This window comes from Aquarana catesbeiana, linkage group LG11, assembly GCF_042186555.1.
Source record: "Aquarana catesbeiana isolate 2022-GZ linkage group LG11, ASM4218655v1, whole genome shotgun sequence".
NCBI lineage: Eukaryota > Metazoa > Chordata > Amphibia > Anura > Ranidae > Aquarana > Aquarana catesbeiana.
The window spans coordinates 112,172,225-112,194,754 of record NC_133334.1 but is presented as its reverse complement, the minus strand read 5'-3'; the positions used below and the strand labels follow the sequence as shown (position 1 = coordinate 112,194,754).

At 44.8% G+C, this 22,530-nt stretch overlaps 1 protein-coding gene across 1 annotated transcript in view; it reads left to right on the top strand.

The window, feature by feature from the left end:
• Positions 1-22,289, top strand: part of LOC141112262 (sulfotransferase 1 family member D1-like) — a 182,450-nt gene extending 160,161 nt beyond the window's left edge. Inside the window, exon 8 of the mRNA XM_073604896.1 lies at positions 22,069-22,289. Coding sequence (XP_073460997.1) covers positions 22,069-22,181 — 113 coding nt within the window. The 3' untranslated portion in view covers positions 22,182-22,289. The remainder of the gene's footprint in view (positions 1-22,068) is intronic.
• The last annotated feature ends 241 nt before the right edge of the window (positions 22,290-22,530 follow it).

The following is a 22,530-nucleotide window of genomic DNA, read 5'->3' as shown; positions in this document are numbered from 1 at the left end:
GTGTCTCATAAGAGCAGTGCGATTTGCTGCAGGTGCGAGAACAGGTTCTGCTACCCGCAACCAGCCTGCAGACTGCGGGCAAGTATGAACGAAGCCTAATTGTTCCAAGATTTCTGCTGTTAGAAAACCCTTAAGTTTTTAAGACTTTTTACTAGCTTGTTTTATATTAGCAACCAAACAACCCATTAGCATTTTCTGATCTCATTATTCCATTGTTTCCCAATCTGCTTTGCCAGCCTTGCACTTTAATGGCTTTGGGGAATTCTGTCACCATTTTAAAAAACTGATAAAGCAGCTACCTGCAAAAGAATACAATCACAGTCTGAACGCCCATTCATCACTACTGTGTCCTGTAGCGAAGCAGTGCCCATCAGAAGGAACCACACAGTGCAGCATAGGGCCAAACATCTGACACAACTGGAAGTATTAATCATCTTCTTTTACATTTAGCTTCTTTTTAAAATCTTTTAGAAGGAGACCATGTAAATATTGACAAATGACTACCAAATGTATAATAAAAAAAAAAAAGAAAAAAAAGAAAATCTAATCTAATCTAAAAAACACAATTTAGCAGTCAAAAAGTAGCTTGTGAAATTTAACCACTTACCAAGTACCGTAATTATCGGCGTATAACACGTACTTTTTTCCCCTGAAAATAAGGGGAAAATCGCGGGTGCGTGTTATACGCCGACAGCGTACCTCAGAGGGGAAGGAGGGGGACGAGTGGCGCCGGAAATCACAGAGCTGTCATCTCCTCTCCACTCGGCTCACACTTCACACACACAATCCCGCCTCCGGCATTGGACCAATGTTCTGTCTATCACAGGAGCTGGTCCAATGTCGATGGAGGGACTGTGTATGTGACTGCCGACTGAGAGCCGTGTAAACAAATGACGGCTCGGTGATGTCCTATAAGAGATGGTGAGCTGCATTAATGGGGCAGATGGGCGTAGAACAGGCTGCAGATGGGCACAGATCAGGCTGCACTGAAGCTGCAGATGGGCACTAATCAGGCTGCATTGATTCTCACTGACCATTATTTTGCTTCAAAGTAGTTTATTTACCTGAAAAAATAAACTAAAAAAAGTTTTTTTTACCTGAAACTTTCCTCTTAAATTGGGGTGCGTGTTATACACCGATAAATACGGCACTTTTCAGTAGAGTTTTGGGCCCGTTGTGGTATGGAGTATATAGTACACAGTACAGTGCACAGAGCAGCATGTTATACATACTGCACATCATACACAATGGGAAGTTATAAGCACAGCACAGAGGGTGCAGTAGTATGTAAAAATTGATATACACACACAGAAATAAAATGTTTTAGGCAGGTGTGGAAAAAAAGCTGTAAATTAAGAAAGTTTTCAGAAATAAGAGAGTGCTAATGGTTTATTTTTATCAATTAACAAAATGTTAAGTAAATGAACAGAAGAGGAATCCAAATTGGCGTGACCGCCCTTTATCTTTGAAATAGCATCAATTCTTCTAGGTACACTTTGCACACAGTTTTTGAAGGAACTCAGAAGGTAGGTTGTTCCAAACATCTTGGAGAACTAACCACAGATCTTTGGTGGATGTAGGCTGCCTCAAATCCTTCTGTCTCCTCGTGTAATCTCAGACAGACTCGGTGTTCAGCTCAGGGCTCTGTGGAGGCCAAACCATCACTTTCAGCACTCCTTGTTCTTCTTTATGCTGAAGATAGTTCTTAAAGTGATATTAAAATGGAGCTCCACCCAAAAGGGGAAGCTCCACTTATTTGCCTCCTTCCCCCCTCTGCTGCCACATTTGGCACCTTTCGGGGGGAGCAGGTACCTGGTTTTGATAGGTACCCGCTCCCACTTCTGGCTGACTTCGCCACGAGAACTCATCCGGAAGTTTGGCCCCCTTCTCCCTCCCCTGCCCCCAAGCCATTCGCAAAGCACAGCACGCTTTGCGCATGCACAGTAGGGAACCGGCAGTGAAGCCACAATGCTTCACTGCCAGTTTCCCTTACCTGAGATGGCAGGGGCAGCACCCGAGAGCAGATTGAAAAATCGGTTCGGTTGAAGACACTGCTCGATTCGTGGACAGGTAAGTGTCCTAATATTACAATTCAGCAGCTTCAGTATTTGTAGCTGCTGACTTTTCATTTATTCTGAAGGAGCCTGGAGCTCCTCTTTAAAGACTTGTTGATTAAAAAAAAAAAACATTTTATACTTACCTGCTCTGTGCAGTACTTTTGCACAAAGCAGTCCCGATCCTACTCTTCTCGGGTCCCCTGCCGGTGCTCATGGCCCCTCCCCCCTGTGGCGGCGTGCCCACAGAGCAAGCAGCATGCTGTGGGGACACCAGAGCAGGCTCCCTCAGCCAATGAAGAGTGAGAGTCCCCGGAGAGCCGAGGCTGTCGTGCACATCGCTGGATCGCAATGGGGCTCAGGTAAGTATTAAGGGGGGCTGTGGCACAGAGAAGGTTTTTTTCCTTTATGCATAGAAAGCATGAAGGTAAAAAACCTTGAGCCTTTGCAACCACTTCATTGACCATTGGCTGTATGTTTGGATCGTTGTCCTGCTGCAGAATAAATTTGGGGCCAATCGCACCCTCGCTGATGGTATGGCATTATGAAAAAGTATCTGCCTGTATTTCTCAGCATTGAGGACACCATTGATCCTGACCAAATCTCCAACTCCATTTGCAGGAATGCAGCCCCAAACTTGTAAGGAACATCTACCATGCTTTACTGTTGTGTCTACGGTCCTCAACGTTGCCCATTTTTTGTAGGTCTTCAAAAAAACTTGAACTGCACATCTTAAAACCCCAGTCTGCTTTGAAATATTTGCCTGGGACAGACCTTGCGAATGCAGTACCTTGTGTGCTCAGTCTTACTATGGTGAATTAATTGTAACATGAAACAGTCTTTCACAACCTCATATTAGTAGCAGAGTTTGTCTGTTCCCCATCTTATTTATAGCCTCCTACACAGCTTTTCTGTTTCAGGTAATTACTGTATTTCAACCTACATATGAAATTGATGATCATTGGCATCTGCTTGGTATAATTGTTTAATCATACACCTGACTCTAATCCTAGAAAATCACTGATGTTGTGCAAGTGTACAAAGTGTGCAAGTTTAAGAATTGATGCTGGTTTGAAGCCAAAGGGTAGTCTCACCAAATATTATTTAGATTTCTCTTCTGTTTGCTCACTTTGCATTGTGTAAATTAATAAAAATAAACAATTAACACACATATATATATATATATATATATATATATACAGTGGGGATGGAGAAAGTATTCAGACACCCTTAAATTTTTCACTCTTTGTTATATTGCAGCCATTTGCTAAAATCATTTAAGTTCCTTTTTTCCTCATTAATGTACACACAGCACCCCATATTGACAGAAAAACACAGAATTGTTGACATTTTTGCAGATTTATTAAAAAAGAAAAACCGAAATATCACATGGTCCTTAGTATTCAGACCCTTTGCTGTGACACTCATATATTTAACTCAGGTGCTGTCCATTTCTTCTGATCATCCTTGAAATGGTTCTACACCTTCATTTAAATCCAGCTGTGTTTGATTATACTGATTGGACTTGATTAGGAAAGCCACACACCTGTCTATATAAGACCTTACAGCTCACATTGCATGTCAGAGGTCAAAGGAACTGCCTGAAGAGCTCAGAGACAGAATTGTGGCAAGGCACAGATCTGGCCAAGGTTACAAAAAAATTTCTGCTGCACTTAAAGTTCCTAAGAGCACAGTGGCCTCCATAATCCTTAAATGGAAGACGTGTGGGATGACCAGAACCCTTCCTAGAGCTGGCCGTCCGGCCAAACTGAGCTATCGGGGGAGAAGAGCCTTGGTGAGATAGGTAAAGAAGAACCCAAAGATCACTGTGGCTGAGCTCCAGAGATGCAGTCGGGAGATGGAAGAAAGTTGTAGAAAGTCAACCATCACTGCAGCCCTCCACCAGTTGAGGCTTTATGGCAGAGTGGCCCGACGGAAGCCTCTCCTCAGTGCAAGACACATGAAAGCCCGCATGGAGTTTGCTAAAAAACACCTGAAGGACTCCAAGATGGTGAGAAATAAGATTCTTTGGTCTGATGAGACAAAGATAGAACTTTTTGGCCTTAGATCTAAGTGGTATGTGTGGAGAAAACCAGGCACTGCTCATCACCTGTCCAATACAGTCCCAACAGTGAAGCATGGTGGTGGCAGCATCATGCTGAGGGGGTGTTTTTCAGCTGCAGGGACAGGACAACTGGTTGCAATCTAGGGAAAGATGAATGCGGCCAAGTACAGGGATATGCTGGACGAAAACTTTCTCCGGAGTGCTCAGGACCTCAGACTGGGCCGAAGGTTTACCTTCCAACAAGACAATGACCCTAAGCACACAGCTAAAATAATGAAGTAGTGGCTTCACAACTCAGTGACTGTTCTTGAATGGCCCAGCCAGAGCCCTGACTTAAACCCAATTGAGCATCTCTGGAGAGACCTAAAAATGGCTGTCCACCAACGTTTACCATCCAACCTGACAGAACTGGAGAGGATCTTCAAGGAGGAATGGCAGAGGATCCCAAAATCCAGGTGTGAAAAACTTGTTGCATCTTTCCCAAAAAGACTCATGGCTGTATTAGATCAAAAGGGTGCTATTACTAAATACTGAACAAAGGGTCTGAATACTTAGGACCATGTGATATTTCAGTTTTTCTTTTTTAATAAATCTGCAAAAATGTCAACAATTCTGTGATTTTCTGTCAATATGGGGTGCTGTGTGTACATTAATGAGGAAAAAAATTAGCTTAACCACTTTAATACCAGGCACTTAGACACCTTCCCGCCCAGACCAATTTTCACCTTTCAGCGCTGTTGCACTTTGAATGACAATTGCGCGGTCATGCTACACTGTACCCAAACAAATTTTTTATCATTTTGTTCCCACAAATAGAGCTTTCTTTTGGTGGTATTTGATCACCTCTGCGGTTTTTATTTTTTGCGCAACAAATAAAAAAAGACCGAAAATTTTGAAAAAAAACAAGTTTTTCTTTGTTTCTGTTAAAACTTTTTGTAAATAAGTACGTTTTCTTCTTCAATGACGGGCACTGATATGGCTGCACTGACGGGCACTGATACGGCGGCACTGATGGGCACCGATGAGGTGGCACCGGTGAGGTGGCACTGATGAGGTGGCACTGACGGGCACTGATGATGGGCACTGATAGGCGGCACTGATGGGCACTGATAGGTGGCACTGATGGGCACTGATAGGTGGCACTGGTATGCGGCACTGATGGGCACTCATAGGTGGCACGGATGGGCACTTATAGGCGGCACTGATGGGCACTCATAGGTGGCATTGATGGGCACTCGTAGGTGGCATTGATGGTTACTTATGGGTGGCACTGATAGTTGGCACAGATGGGCACGGATGGGCACTGATAGATGGGCACTGATGGGCACGGATGGGCACTGACAGGTGGCATGAATGGACACTGATGGGTGGCACTGATGGCATTGCTTGTTTGCAGTGATGCCCCTAAGGGTGGCATTGCTGGGCATCACTGCAACATAATTGTGCCAATCAGTGCCCATTTGTGGGCACTGATTGGCACAGATTTGGCACACTGGGCACATGTGGATGGCCATGGGGTACATACCTGGCCATCCACATGTTGCCCCTCTCCCTGGTGGTCCTAGTGGCGATCCCTGGTGGTCCAGTGTGGTGATCTGAGGGGGGGCTGCGCTGATAAACAATCAGCGCAGACCCCCCCTGCCAGGAGAGCCGCCGACCGGCTCTCCTCTACTCGCGTCTGTCAGACGCGAGTGAGGAAGAGCCGATCAACGGCTCTTCCTATTGACAGCGTGATCAGCCGTGATTGGACACGGCTGATCACCTGGTAAAGAGCCTCCGGAGGCTTTTTACCAAGATCAGTGTAGCGGTGTGTCAGACTGACACACCGCTCCACCGATCGCCGCGATGCGCGCCCCCGGGGGCGTGCTGCGGCATGGTATCCTGCTGGACGTCATATGACGTCCAGTCAGGATAACACAACCACTTCCCGGACGTCAATCCGCTATAGGGCGGGCGGGAAGTGGTTAAATGATTTTAGCAAATGGCTGCAATATAACAAAGAGTGAAAAATGTAAGGGGGTCTGAATACTTTCTGTCCCCACTGTATATATATATATATATATATATATATATATATATATATATATATATATACACATACATACACAGTACCTCACAAAAGCGAATACACCCCTCACATTTTTTTAAAATTTTTTCTTTATTGTACATCACGGGATACAGAGCACCATAATAATGACTATCTGGGTTATATGCTACCTTTAGGTGATTGGACACTGGCAACCAATAGAAAGAAACTTCCCCCCATATAACCCCTCCCATACAGGAAGTACCTCAGTTTTTTCGCCAGTGTCTTGAAGGTGATGGTCATGGCTGTTTGAAGCTCTTCAAAACTTAATGTTGTCCCAGTAAAAGGGCGTTATGATCGGATCCATCCGGATGGCATGAAATAAAATGGACGTTACCCGAGCCTCGGAAGCAGGAGCGAGGTTTAGCCCGTAATGTGTCCTGTATGGCGTTGGACCCTGGTACTTGGTATTCCTGGTCTGTTTTTTGCCCAAGGTAAACCAAAAGGGTGCTTTCCGGGCCCAAGGGTGTGGACCCCGAGCAGAAGGGGGACCCAGTCCTTGAAGGTCCAGCAGTGACAAAACCCCCCTTGATGGGGGAAGATTGGATCTGTTAAACAGATCCTGCAGCACGGATTGGTAAGTGCTCCCTCTGGGAAGGCTATTTCATTTTTCCTCCGCCCAGTGGCAGTGCCGGGTTGAGGCTCTATATGTCAGTGTGTGCTCTGTGTCTTAGTATGCATTTGCCCCCCAGAGTAGCGAAACGAAAGCGGGACGAGAGCGTGTACGTGTGGCGCAAACGCGCATGTGGCGCGCGAGCGTGCCCAGGGCCCGAGATTGCACGGGGAAGCGTGCACATGTGTGGTTGGCGTCTGACGTCAGTGGACGACTCAGGACGCCAGTGCAGCATGGTACAAGAGGCTCGGGCTTCTGGCGGTGCGCTGAAGGGACACAGAGTGGTTTCTCATACTGGGCACGTGAGTCTGGGAGTTTGGACACGGCTACTGCAGGTTTGGCTGGGAGATTATTAAAAGTCTGTGATAGCTGCTATATGCTGGATTACAGCTTGTTGTTTGGAGGGAGTATTTTTTCTTCATTCTGGTATTACTTGTGAGCAATGTCTTCCAGAAACGAGGTGGGGGGAGCGCAGCAAGAAAAAGTGCAAGTGTTCCACCTTTGGGTTCATGGGACCGGGCTCATATTGCTACTGTATTAGCTTCCCCTGAAAGACCTGCAGAATCTGGCCAATCTGAGCCATTACACCTGTCAGGCATTGTGGCCACTACCAATGTCTCTGCCTCGGCTTACGTTGCTAAAGACAATTTGGCATCAGCCTTAGCTGGCCTTGAGGGCAAAATAGCTGGTATGATTGCCACAGTATCGCAAGGAGGGAAGAAGTGTAATATATCTCCCTCTCCTGAGTCTGACCCCAGTGGGGATCCCAGTGGGGATCCGCCAGGACTCTCATAGCCGTGTAGGTGCTTCTGAGTTAGGACCATATTGGGCAGAGGATGTAGAGGAAGTGGCCGTGAAGAACCGAGAGGAGGGGAGGCCGAGGATTCCTCTTCAGGAGGAGTCTGGTTCAGAGGAGCCTTTTTCAGCCTCCCATTCTCAAAGGTCGTTCATCCAATCTCTTGCTGAAATGGTGGGGGCTGGGATTAAATTACCCCCGGTACAGGTGCCAGAAGTCTCCTGTTCCCCATTAGCATCCTTGCATCCTCAGCAAGGTTTCCAGGCTTTCCCTTTGCATCCTTTGTTGGAGCAGGTGATTTATGCAGACTGGGATCATCCTGGCATGGTATTCATGCCTCCAAAGAGGTTCTCTTCATTGTATCCTATAGAGGAAAAGTTCAGGAAAAAATGGCGCATGCCTTTGGTTGATGCTGCCATTTCTTCAGCAAATAAAAGTTTAACCTGTCCAGTTGACAATGCTCAGGTGTTTAAGGATCGAGCTGATAAAAAGCTAAAATCCTTGCTGAAAGCTTCTTTTGCGGTTGCTGGTTCAGCAGTACAGCCGGCAATTGCGGCTATGGGTATTTGCCAGTCCTTGAAGGACCCTTTTAAGAGGTTGGGTAGGAACCTACCCTCTCAGGAGGAGACCAATGAGGAGTTATCGGAGCTTCCTTGTGCTTTGCAGTAGACGTACTGAAGGATTCGATTCAGCAGATGTCTCGTTTTGTGTTACTGTCGGTACATATGCGCAGGGTCTTGTGGCTAAAGAACTGGTCTGCCGAACTGCCATGCAAAAGGTTACTGTCAGCATTTCCATTTCATGGAGAACGCCTATTTGGGGAAGATTTGGATAAATATATCCAGAAAATCTCAGGGGGTAAGAGTGCATTGCTTTCTGTTAAAAGGAAAGGTAAACAGCCTCCCTTTAAGATTCCTAGTGCTCCAGGGCCGAGTGTTTCGTCTCCCAAGCAGTTTCGACGGCCCCAGCCATCTGGATTTAGAAAGCCTAAGGGTCAGAAAAAACCTGGGCTCAAAAATCAGCCAAGCCAAACTCCAAGTCTGCCTTATGAAGGGGTGCCCCCACTCATACAGGTGGGGGGAAGGCTACAGCTATTCTCGGAGACTTGGGAAAATCTTGTGCAGGACAAGTGCACTGTGGCGTAAGTTTACAAAATAGAGTCCCAAGAGTTACCTCCTTCTCTGTATTTGAGCTCCAGGGTTCCCACGGATCCGGTAAAGAGAAGATGTCTATTCCTGGCCTTAGAGCGCCTGGAAGTGCAGGGCACAATTGTCAAGATTCCGCACAACGAAAGATTCGAGGGTTTTTACTCCAATCTTTTCATAGCGCCAAAACCAAGTGGAGAGGTAAGGCCCATTTCATTTTCAATTCGTGGCTTTACCATTCGGTCTAGCCACGGCCCCCCCGGGTGCTCACAAAGATTCTGGCCCTGGTGTTGGCATCCCTAAGAACTCAAGGAATCTCGGTGGTGGGGTATTTGGAGGATCTTCTACTAAAGGATCGATCTCACCCAGACCTGGCACGAAAAATAGACAGGACGGGTCAGTTCTTGGAACTCCTAGGTCCTATATGTGGACAAATCAGCCCTTGTGGCTTGATCTTGGACACAACCCAGGCTAAAGTGTTTTTGCCTTCCACAAAGGTCAGGTCTATAGTGGAGCTTGTCTGGATTATAAAAGGAAAAAAGAAGCCTTATATTCGGCTATGCATGAGGTTACTGGGCAAGATGGTGTTGTCATTCGAAGCAGTCCCTTACAAACAGTTCCATTCCAGGATGTTCCAGAACGACGTTCTGGAAGCCTGGAACAAGGTCACTCAGACTTTCGATTGTCCCATGTCTCTGTCCCCAAGGGTGAGACAGAATCTCTCATGGTGGTCGAGGCCCAACAACTTGAGAAAGGGAAAATCATTTCCGCCTATAACCTGGAGGGTGGTGACCACGTATGCCAGTCTTTTTGGCTGGGGAGCAGTCCTGGAGGAAGCATCAGTTTATGGGAAATGGTCCGATCAGAAAAAAGCCTGCCCATCAATCTCTTAGAGATTCGGGCAGCCCGGTTGGCTCTAGTTTTCTGGACGACCAGGTTACAGGGATTTCCTATCTGGATCCAGTCCGACAACTCCACGGTGGTGGCATATATCAACCTCCAAGGAGGCACCAGGAGCCAGGTGGCCCCAGAAGGAAGTAAATTATATGCCGTTTCTTTCGGCAGTATTTATATTGGCAGTGGACAATTGGCAGGCGGACTTTCTGAGTCGCCAACAGTTGTTGCCAGGGAATGGTCCCTTCATCCTGAAGTGTTTCATCAGATCTGCCAACGATGGGGGTATCCCAGATGTAGATCTGTTGGTGTCCAGGTTCAACACCAAACTGGACAGGTTTGTATCTAGAACCAGGGATCCATCTGCTGTCGGAACAGATGCATTAGTAGTTCCTTGGGATCAGTATTCCCTGATGTATACGTTAACTCAAGTTCAAGTTCTGCCACGGCTGCTGCGCAGGATACAGGAGGAACGAAAGCCAGTGATCCGGCTTTGCCCAGGAGGGCTTGGTACACAGAGATTGTAAGACTGGCAGTGGGGGATCCTTGGTTTCTTCCATGCCGTCCAGAACCTACTGTCCAAAGGACCCATATTCAATCCTACTGTACGGTCGCTAAATTTGACGGCTTCGCTGTTAAAGCCAGAATCTTGACAGATCGCGGTATTTTGGGTTCAGTCTTGTCTACCCTGATAAATGCTAGAAAACCTGTCACTAGAAGCATCTACTATAGAGTCTGGAGATCGTACATTTCCTGGTGCGAAGCCAGAAAATGGCACCCTTGCAGATATGCGATTGGAAGGATTCTTGCCTTCCTACAATCAGGGGTGGAGTTGAAACTAGCATTAGGGTCAGTCAAAGGGCAATCTCGGCCTTAGCATTTTTTTTTTCAGAGACCGATTGCATCTCACTCATTAGTGCGAACCTTTGTTAAAGGGGTGACCCGCTTGATGCCACCAGTTAAGCTGCCTTTATGTCCCTGGGATCTGAATCTGGTTCTGTCAGTGCTGCAGAAGCAACCTTTTGAGCCTATCAGACATATTCCTTTGATCCTGTTGACAAAGAAATTGGCCTTTCTAGTTGCTATAATCTCGGCAAGAAGGGTGTCAGAACTGGCCGCCCTTTCTTACAAAGAACCAAGTGATGTCAGAATTAGATCCAGATGGGGTGACGTGATGTGACGCTCCAGAGCTGGGGAAGGGGCCTGAAGGTGGCGCCAGTGGAAGCGGGTGGTGGAAGAGCTCCTGGATGACCAGCGGGGTGAGAGCTGGTGGATGTCCCGGTCTATGACAGCCGCTTGCAGCATGTAGCAGGGACCCGGAAGTGGCGGACGAAGACACATTGGGCCACTCACAGAACCAACATCGGTGGGGCGTTCAGACGCGGCGCTCGGACTGGCCGGAGATCGCCGAGCCTTGCTGCAGCACCCCTCCACTCATCCCCTTACTGGACGCTATCTCCAGCCGCAGCTCTCCCTATGCCACCCCACCCCATGTTTCCTGGACTTGTTCTCAGCACATATCTACAGGTGTGACGACACTTTTTTTGAAGTTATACTCCCTGAGTGGATCTATCAGGCAGACTAGGACGCCTTTGGGGCTTGGTGCTTGCCCTGCAGACTTCTCAGCGTTCCTTTGAAGGGACATGAGGAGTGCAGATTCAAACCTTCAGGAAGATGCATCCATGCCCAGGTAGGATCGTTTGATGCTTGATTTCAATACAATTATTTAATTAAGCATGATGTCACTGATCCCCCTGCATTAAAGACTAACCACAGGGCTCTCAAATCTCAAAAAGATCTCAAAAAGCGCTGCTAAAACTAGCAGTGTTTTACCATCAACGCATGCCCGCTCCAGTGTGAAAGCAACCTTAAGGGCCCTTTCACACTGGGGCGTGGGCGGCGTCGGCGGTAAAGTGCCCCTATTGTAAGCGGCGCTTTACCGTCGGTATTTGGCTGCTAGCGGGGCGGTTTTACCCCCCGCTAGCGGCCGAGAAAGGGTTAAAAACCACCGCAAAGCACCTCTGCAGAGGCGCTTTGCCGGCGGTATAACCGCGCTGTCCCATTGGTTTCAATGGGCAGGAGCAGTGAAGGAGCAGTATATACTCTGCTCCTTCACCGCTCCAAATATGCTGCTAGCAGGACTTTTTTTCCCGTCCTGCTAGCGCACCGCTTTGGCTTTCACACTGGAGACAAAGCAGTGGCACTTTCGGGTCGGTTTGCAGGCACTATTATTAGCGCAATAGCGCCTGCAAACCGCCCCAGTGTGAAAGGGCCCTAAGTAATAAGTGATACAGAAAATTTCTTACATTTAATAAACAAAACAAACCTCCAATCAGTTCACTTGTATGTATAATTTAGATAACAAAAAAAAAACTATATCTTAAATATTAAATACACAAAAACAGGTAATCAAAACTTTTGGATGAAAAAAAATGGGCTAACTTTACTGCTTAGTTTTTTTTTTTAATTCATTAGTGTATTTTTTTTTTTTAAATTGCGTTTGAAAGACCGCTTGCGCAAATACCGTGTGACATAAAATATTGCAACAACCGCTATTTTATTCCCTAGGGTCTCTGCTAAAAAAAATATATATAATGTTTGGGGGTTCTAAGTGATTTTCTAGCAGAAAATACAGGATTTTTACCTGTAAGCAACAAGTGTCAGAAAAGATTTAGTCTTTAAATGGTTAAACTGAGAACTCCTCCACATGGAGTTCAGCTCATTGATAAAAGAACCTGAAGAGATACAATGTTTCTTCTTATCGGATTTGGCAGGCTGCCCAGAGGAGGAGAGAAGAAAACTTCAGGCAATTTGCATTGACTTCTATTACAGAAGTCATTTAAAATCGGCCTTTTTTATCAGCACAATCGGCCGATACCGATTAAGTAAAAAACGCCAAATATCGGTCGACCTTTACTCAATTCTCCTGTTAAGAGCCATAAAATATTAAGAGAACTCCATCACTACCGTGCGGATGTGGTGTTCGTGCGGGAGACCCATCTAACCCAGGAAACATGCATTAAGCTGTATTCTAAAAATTTCCCGAATTGGTTTTACTGTCATTTATCCATTAAGAGGGCCAAGGGAGTGGCAATTGGGTTTTCAAAACTGACAAAATTCTCACTTATGGAGCGAAGAACAGATCCTGAGGGCCGATATCTTTTTCTGAAAATGAAGCTAGGAGAAAAGATATTTAACTTAGCAAATGTGTATTGCCCAAATAAAAATCAGATCAAATTTCTTTCACAGGTATTGAATAGGTTAATGGAATTCAAGGTGGGGGAGGTGATACTAGCGGGGGATTTCAACTTCTGCTTGAATCCTACCTTGGATAGTTCGTCCAGAGCACTAGGGTTAAGTAAATCCCTTTTAAATAAAATTGGGTGCAAACTGCATCACTGCCATATTATAGACGCATGGAGGGTTCAGCACGCCAAAACTAAGGATTACACTTTCTTTTCCCCTGTGCACAAGACCTATTCAAGACTGGATTATTTAATGGCGGACCATAGCTTGTTGGAATCAGTGAGGGACACTAAGATAGAAATAACTACATTGTCGGACCACTCCCCAGTCACAATGAAGGTGAGAATCCCGGGGCCCCAAAGACAACAGTTTACATGGCGTCTCAACGAAAATCCTATTAATGACGTTAAGTAGTCGAAGTAGCCGAAGAGTACAGCAAGAAATAGATTTCTACCTTGCAGTGAACGACACGGGGATACATCAGGAACGATCCTGTGGGAGGCCCTTAAAGCTTACATTAGGGGAGTGTTGATCTCTATTGGGGCTGGGGAGAAAAAAGAAAGATTAAAAAGAAAGGAGAATCTCATTGCCGAAATACATAGATTAGAACAAGCTCACAAATCTGACAAAAGGAAACCACCAGGAACTCCTACATCAATTGATAACTAAGAGAGAAGAACTTAAAGACTTAATGGAGACCGACTCCAGTAGGACATTTAACCAACAATGAAAAGACAGATACCTGTGGGGGAATAAGGTGGGCAAGCATTTAGCAAGGATGCTTAAAAAGAAAAAAAACATAAACTTTATTGATAAAATTCAGAATAAAAATGGAGAACTGATGTATACAACCAAAGAGATAGGGGAAGAATTTAGAAAATATTATGCTCCTCTCTATTCAGTTAGACAGAAGGAGAGTGGGACTTTGGGAAAAGTGGAGAGGTCGGAGGACTTCTTAAAGTCAGCTGGACTATCCATTTTGTCTGATAAAAAATGATAAATTGGAGATGGACAGACCTATCACAGAGGAAAAAATCTATTCAGCCTCAAAAACATCTCCCCCAGGAAAAAGTCCAGGACCAGATGGTTTTACATCATATTTTTATAAAAAAATTTAAAGAATCCCTGGTCCTGAAGCTCTGCCAGGTCAGGAATGGGCTGGGGGTGAAAGGGGAATTGTGTGGGGGAGCGCTGTCCGCATCAGTGATGTTAATATTAAAAGAAGGCAAAGACAGTACGCTTTGTTCTAGCTATAGGCCTATAGCTTTACTGAATGCAGACATTAAACTATACGCCAAGGTATTAGCAATGCGGCTAAAGGGAAAGATGCCCTCCTTGGTCCATCCAGATCAAGCTAGCTTTATACCAAGGAGAGAAGGGAAGGATAATGGAGTGCGGTTGCTGCTTATCTTGGAGGCCATGAAAGCCAGTGAGTCCCCAGGTCTATTCTTGTCAACTGATGCTGAAAAAGCATTTGACAGAGTAGACTGGGGATTCATGATCAAAACGTTGGAAGCCTTGGGGGTAGGTCCAACTATGATTAAATGGATAAAAGTATTATATAATCATCCTTCCGCATTCGTTAAAGTGATTGGAACCCCTTCCTTATAGTTCTCAATGGAAAATGGGACCAGGCAGGGATGTCCGTTGACCCCTCTTTTGTTTGTGCTGACACTGGAGCCCCTGTTGGCTACGATTCAAAACAATCCGGACATTAGCGGATGTGTGGTGGGAGGAGAAGAGCACAAACTGGCGGCGTTTGCTGACAATGTGTTATTTTTCATCACCAAACCAATTCCAAATTTATTGCTGACCTTGAGAAAGTACGGGGAGATTTCAAACTTCAAAATCAATCTCAGTAAATCTGAAGTCCTAAATATAAATATAAATAAACAGGAAGAAGCCAGACTTATTAAAGAGTTTCAGTTCCCTTGGAGAAAGGATATTAGATATTTGCGGGTCAGACTGTCCAACTCATTGAGAAAAATGTATCTATTAAATTATATACCCCTAATGGATGAAATCAAGCAAGAAATGTAAAACATTTTTATGTGTCCTATCTCTTGGATTGGACGTATTAATACAGTTAAAATGGTGCTGGCCCCGAAAATTCTTTATAAGATTCAGATGCTCCCAATCTCACTTCCCCAAACATACCGTATTTATCGGCATATGACACGCACTTTTTTCCCCTGAAAATCAGGGGAAAATCGTGGGCGCGTGTTATAGGCCGATCCCCGCCAATTTTGTGTGATCGGAGCATGTGTAAATTCAAATATGACGCCGAGACTGCAGACTGCAGGGACTCGGCGGAGCCGAGATACACATACCCGAGAGTCCTCTGCTTTTCTCGACACCGCTTACAGTCGGGACTGTAAGCGGCGCCAAGAAAAGCCGAGGACTCTCGGGTATGTGTATCTCGGCTCCGCCGAGTCCCTGCAGTCTCGGCGCCATATTTGAATTTACACACAGCTGTGTTTGTCGGCAAGGATCGCGGCGATCACACAAGGCTGCACTGGGGCAAAACTGCACTGGGGCAAGGCTGCAATGACATGGCTGCACTGACAAGGCTGCACTGACATGACTGCACTGGGGCAAAGCTGCACTGACAAGGCTGCAATGGACACTGGGGCAAGGCTGCACTGACAATTCTGCACTAGGGCAAAGCTGCACTGACAAGGCTGCACTGACAATTCTGCACTGGGGCAAAGCTGCACTGACAAGGCTGCAATAGATACTGGAGCAAGGCTGCACTGACACTGACAAGGCTGCAGATGGACACCGATAACGCTGCATTGATGGGCATTTTAATGCAAGTTTTTCTTCCTTAAACTTTACTCCTAAAAGTTTTTTTCCTTAAAATTCCCTCCTAAACTTGTGGTGCGTGTTATACGCTGATAAATACAGTACTTTAGAGCCTTGAGAGGACTAATATTGAGATTTATATGGAACAATATGAAACCACGTATTGCTTACACGGTCTTGAGTAAGGGGAAAGCACAGGGTGGTCTTGCCATTCCAGATTTTAAAAAGTATTATAATGCAATCGTTTTGACACAGGTATTAGATTGGGCAAGAGACGAGACCGATAAAAGATGGGTTAATATAGAAAAGGCCTTGAGTAATACACAGTTAAGCCATTTAATTTGGAACCCCCCCACACTTTAGGAACTCAGGTCCAAACACGCACGATATAACACTTCTTACACTCAAAGTTTGGGATCAGACTCATACACAAAACAACTGGGACTATAATTCACCCTCAATTTATTTAAAAGATAATAAGTTTTTTTATGCCAGGGATGGAGTCAGTGGGAGGTAACTGGATAAAATAAGGGAATGCACAATTGAAAGACATTATCAAGAATGGTAAAATTGTCACTTTTCAGGAATTAAGTTTAAACACTGGTTTAATGAAAGTTGCTATATAAGTACCTGAAATAAATAAATAAAAATAAATAAATAAGTTGATGTGTGGCGGTACAGCTAACTCTCTCATTTCATTGAGAGTCTTTCAGGGCCTATTAGAGATGAAAATGATTTTAGGCCGTTGGAGAAGCTTTTTCTAAGGGAAAATTCAAGAAATAATATATCATCGTTATATAAAATTTTAATGGGCAGAGATGGGTTGGAAGTACCGCCATACATTATAAAGTGGGAATATGAATTGGGGTCACAACGTAATAAAAGCACTTTAGAGACAATTTTGAAGTCGACACATAATTCTGCAGTGGACACTAAAATGATTGAGACTAATTATGAATGTTTGGCAAGGTGGTATGCGACACCAGATAAAATCAGCAAATTTCAAATGGATAAATCCTCCGAGTGCTGGAGAGGATGTAGGGCATTAGGAACAATAGCCCACTTATGGTGGGATTGCCCCATTATTAAAAACTTTTGTAAGGAAGTCCTTTAGCTTATTAAAGAAATTATAGGAAAAAATATTCCGGAAGACCCATGGGCTTGCCTGTTCCATGGGACAGAAGGTCTTGCTAGAACATACAAATCCTCAATAATTCCCATCTTACTGAATTCAGCTAAAAGTTTAATACCAAAAAAATGGCAGGAGGCAGAGGGTCCTAAAATCAGGGACTGGATATTTAGGGTTAATGAAATTTACATCTTAGAGAGGGTGGAGGAAGGAGAAATGGCATCGGCTGATGGAGTTGACTGCAGGGATAAGTGGTTCAAATGGGTATTGTTTAAAAAATCGGGGAGATATGTCGAGGAGACTATAAGTTAATTTAAAGTGAGTAGGAATAAGCAATTAAATTTGCAAACGTAGTCTGTAGGATAGGGGCGGGGGGGCTTTTAGGGGTAAAAGGGGTTTTCATAGGTATTAAGGACTAATTTTCTTGTTTGTGTTTACTTGAAGTATACGTTTGTTGTACTTTTATAGAATTAAATAAATAATTTAAAAAAAAAAAGAACCATTTTTGGTTTTACACCAGAACAGAGTGGTCATGTGCCCTCGTCCAGATTTTTTGCCTAAAGTGATTTCCAATTTTCATTTGAATCAGGATATCATTTTGCCCTCCTTTTTTCCGAATCCTAGGACTATGGAGGAGAAGTCGCTACGCTCGCTTGATGTTGTGCGGGCGATCAGGGTCTATTTAAGGATGTCAGCCCCGTTTCGGAAGACCGATTCCTTTTTTGTCCTGCCAGATGGTCCTAAGAAAGGGCAGGGAGCGACATATTCAACTATTTCTAGATGGATTCGCCAGGTTATTATCCAGGCATATGAGTTAAAGAGCAAGGTTCCGCCTTGTGGTTTAAAGGCACATTCCACCAGAGGGGTTAGTGAGTCATGAGCAGTGCATCATCGGGTGTCTATGGCTCAGGTTTGCAAAGTGGCCGCTTGGTCTTCAGTCCATACATTCACTAGGGTTTACCAGGTGGATGTTAGAGCTCAAAAAGAGGTTGTATTTGGCCACAGCGTGCTGCAAGCAGCATTGTAGGTCCTTTGTCCAGAAGTGGGCTTAGGAATACTGTGTTCTCTCTCCTCAGGGGCAATGCTTTACGACATCCCAGATAGTCATTATGTTGCTCTGTGTCCTGTGAAGTACGATAAAGAAAAATGGATTTTTAATACAGCTTACCTGTAAAATGCTTTTCTTGGAGTACATCACGGGACACAGAGGTCCCTCCCCTCTTTTCGGGGATCGTCATTGCTTGCTACAAAAACTCAGGTACTTCCTGTATGGGAGGGGTTATATGGGGGGAACTTTCTTTCTATTAGTTGCCAGTGTCCAATCACCTAAAGGTAGCGTATAACCCAGATAGTCATTATTATGGTGCCCTGTGTCCTGTGATGCACTCCAAGAAAAGGATTTTACAGGTAAGCTGTATTAAAAATCCATTTATTATATCTTTTCATGTGACAAAACTGAAGAAATTACACTTTGCTACAATGTAAAGTAGTTAGTGTACAGCTTGTATAACAATATAAATTAGCTGTTCCTTTAAAATAACTCAACACACAGCCATTAATGTCTAAACCGCTGGCAACAAAGGTGAGTACGCCCCCAAGTGAAAATGTCCAAATTGGGCTCAAATGTCAATATTTTGTGTGGCCACCATTATTTTCCAGCACTTTCTTAAAGAGGGAGTTCCGCAAAAATTTTTTTTTTTAAAAGTCAGCAGCTACAAATACTGCAGCTGCTGACTTTTAAAATATGGACACTTACCTGTCACAGGGTCCAGCTATGTCGGGACCCGAGGCCGAAGCGTCCCTCGGTCCTCGAATGCAGCCGCCGCCATCTTCGGTATGGGAATCAGGAAATGAAGCCTTGCGGCTTCACTTCCCGGTTCCCTACTGCGCATGCGCGAGTCATGCAGCGCAATCTGAATGGTCCATGCTGTCTCTGGGATCCGTGTGTGTCACAGGTTGCCACTGGAGTTCTCTTCCACTCCTCCACAATGACATCACGGAGCTGGTGGATGTTAGAGACCTTGCGCTCCTCCACCTTCCGTTTAAGGATGCCCCACAGATGCTCAATAGGGTTTAGGTCTGGAGACATGCTTGGCCAGTCCATCACCTTTACCCTCAGCTTCTTTACATGGCATTCATGGTTCCCTCAATGAACTGTAACTCCCCAGTGCTGGCAGCACTCATGCAGCCCCAGACCATGACACTCCCACCACCATGCTTGACTGTAGACAAGACACACTTGCCTTTGTACTCCTCACACTTGACACCATCTGAACCAAATAAGTTTATTATGGTCTCATCAGACCACAGGACACGGTTCCAGTAATCCATGTCCTTAGTCTGCTTGTCTTTGGCAAACTGTTTGCAGGCTTTCTTGTGGATCATCTTTAGAAGAGGCTTTCTTCTTGGACAGCCATGCAGACCAATTTGATGCAGTGTGTAGCGTATGGTCCAAGCACTGACAGGCGGACCTCCACCCCTTCAACCTCTGCAGCAATGCTGGCAGCACTCATACGTCTATTTCGCAAAGACAACCTCGCGATATGACGCTTAGCACGTGCACTCAACTTCTTTGGTCGACCATGGCGAGGCCTGTTCTGAGTGGAACCTGTCCTGTTAAACCGCTGTATGGTCTTGGCCACCGTGCTGCAGCTCAGTTTAAGGGTCTTGCCAATCTTCTTATAGCCTAGGCCATCTTTATGTAGAGCAACAAATCTTTTTTTTAGATCCTCAGAGAGTTCTTTGCCATGAGGTGCCATGTTGAACTTCCAGTGATCAGTATGAGAGAGTAAGAGCGATAACACCAAATTTAAAACCCACTTGCTCCCCATTCACACCTGAGTGCTCAGGACCTCAGACTGGGCCGAAGGTTTACCTTCCAACAAGACAATGACCCTAAGCACACAGCTAAAATAACAAAGGAGTGGCTTCACAACAACTCCGTGACTGTTCTTGAATGGCCCAGCCAGAGCCCTGACTGAAACCGAATTGAGCATCTCTGGAGAGACCTAAAAATGGCTATCCACCAACGTTTACCATCCAACCTGACAGAACTGGAGAGGATCTGCAAGGAGGAGTGGCAGAGGATCCCCCAATCCAGGTGTGAAAAACTTGTTGCATCTTTTCCGAAAAGACTCATGGCTGTAATAGATCAAAAGGATGCTTCTACTAAATACTGAGCAAAGGGTCTGAATACTTAGGACCATGTGATATTTCAGTTTTTCTTTTTTAATAAATCTGCAAAAATGTCAACAATTCTGTGTTTTTCTGTCAATTTGGGGTGCAGTGTGTACATTAATGAGGAAAAAAATGAACTTAAATGATTTTAGCAAATGGCTGCAATATAACAAAGAGTGAAAAATGTAAGGGGGTCTGAATACTTTCCGTCCCCACTGTACATACACACACACACATACATACATCATACATACTTGCACACACAGAGCCTGGCTTTCTGATAATTTGGGTGCATGCCAGAGATGAAGCCAGCAAGTGATGTGCAAACTGCCTGCAACAGCAGACAAGGAAAACTGGAGGAAGGCAGAACATGCAGCGTTAAGCTTGGTACACACAGCGAGGAGCTTGCTGTACTAATTGTGTGATGTTAGTACAGTAATCTCTCTGCTGAGCTATTTTGTTCTGACAGGGGGACTGCCCCTCACTGGCTGCCAGTACTGATCGGATGCTGGTTTTCCAGCATTCCCGTTTGACAGAAGCCGGCTGTTTGGCTGATGTACACATGGACCCAATGTCGGCCTGTACTCCAGGCAGATGAAAGACATAAATTATTGCAGCTCTAATCATTAATACATATACTAATACTTTCAAAATGCATTATTCTGACCTAGCATCAGCCTCTTGCAATCCATGTAAACCAAGGCTTGAACGTGACAGCAAGAACAGCTCAGGGATCAATTTAGTTTATTTGCTGACAAGGAGCATATTGCTATGAGGTGAAAGCAAAATGGCAGATAGATGAGTTTACCACTGTGCTGCTTCTTCTTACACTGTCCAGTAACAGGCTGGGGCTGGTCCATGACAGCCTGGGTTTAGAGGAAATGGGTTGAATGATGCTATCATAATTAGGACATCTAGTGGCAGAGAATCAATACTACAAGGAACAACTCTCAACTGAAGGAGAATGTTATTTTATCATTTAACATGATATTCATTCTTAAAAGAATGGCTGCATGCATTGACAATTCATATTTAAGTTTGGGTCTGCATAGCCACACAAACTGTGGCCAGGTTGATGCAGAAATGATTGCTCTTGTTTAGTTGCCCTAGGGTTGCCCTATTTTGATCAGGGTATTGACACCCAAGCCTACTGTAGCTCAAATTGCTCAAAAAGTTAATGCTCGTTTCAATAAAGGTGGCAGAACACACAGTGCATAGCAGTTTTTTGCTGCATAGCTGCAGACCAGTCAAGGTGTCCATGCTGACATCTATCCTCAGGCAAAATGGTCTACAATGGGCATTTGAGTATCAGAACTGTACCACTGAGCAATTGAAGAAGGTGTCTTCGAGGTGTTGAGTTGGCCTCAAAATACTCCAGATCTCAATCCAATCGAGTATCTGTGGGATGTGCTAGAAAGACAAGTCTAATCCATGAAGGCCCCATCTAATAACTAACAGAATATAAAGGATCTGCTACTGACCAGCTTGGTGCCAGATATCACAGCATACATTGGAGGTCTAGTGGAGTCCAGAGTTCCAGAATTCTTGCCTAGGCAAGATTGTCTCCCCATCCCCTCTGTGTAAGCATATGTGCTGCAGGGCTCTGATAATAAGAAAGCCCTATGGCACATCTACACATGCGCCAGGCTCCCCAGACATTTGTTAGAGTTTCCCGTGCAAAGACTGACCAGGGAACTCTGAAAACGTCCTCGTTTTTGCTTGTGCACGATAAATCCCCAACACTTGTGCAGATGTGGTGACAGGCTCTGGCAGGACCCGATGACCAGGCAGAGCCCGTGGGTACATCTGCGCATGCACCATAATGGTGGTGCACGAGGGGGGGCAGACTTCACTTTCTGGCAAAAGTTTTGCTTTGAAATTAAAGTAAAGCTGGAGATCAGCTTTAATCGAGTTATTTGTGGCTGGAGTTCTGCTTTTTTGATCTTATTCTGAAATTAAGTAGGTGTGGCGCTAAATAGACAGAATATGGCCCCTTGAAGATTAGTTACATTCAGTTTGGCATGTTTTATTCATCAAAAAGATTCTTTTCTCTTTTAGGTTTAGCTGGTGACTGGAAGAATTATTTTACTGTTGCACAGAATGAGAAGTTTGACGAACACTACAGGAGACATATGTCAGGCACGAACTTATGCTTCAGAACTGAGATCTAATGCATTTTCCTATTTCTGTAAAATATAATAAACATGCTTAAATGGTCTGTATAATACATTCATGACATGTTTTAATATACAGTAAAAATACAATTAGGAAAAAAAAAAGTTTTCTGTGTGATAATACTTACCAAATGTGTCACATAATATTTTTCTCTTAATTAAAGCATTTACAAAAAAACGTTTTCTATGTATAGTATAGGAAGAATTGCAGAAGTTATGATAGCAGGTAGTATGTGCAGGGAGGCAAGCAGAAGGTATGAGAGTAAGCAGAATGTGCGCGAGAAGACTGCAATGTGTATGACTGCATTGTATGCACAGGAAAGGAGTGGCAAAGTGTACGACAGTG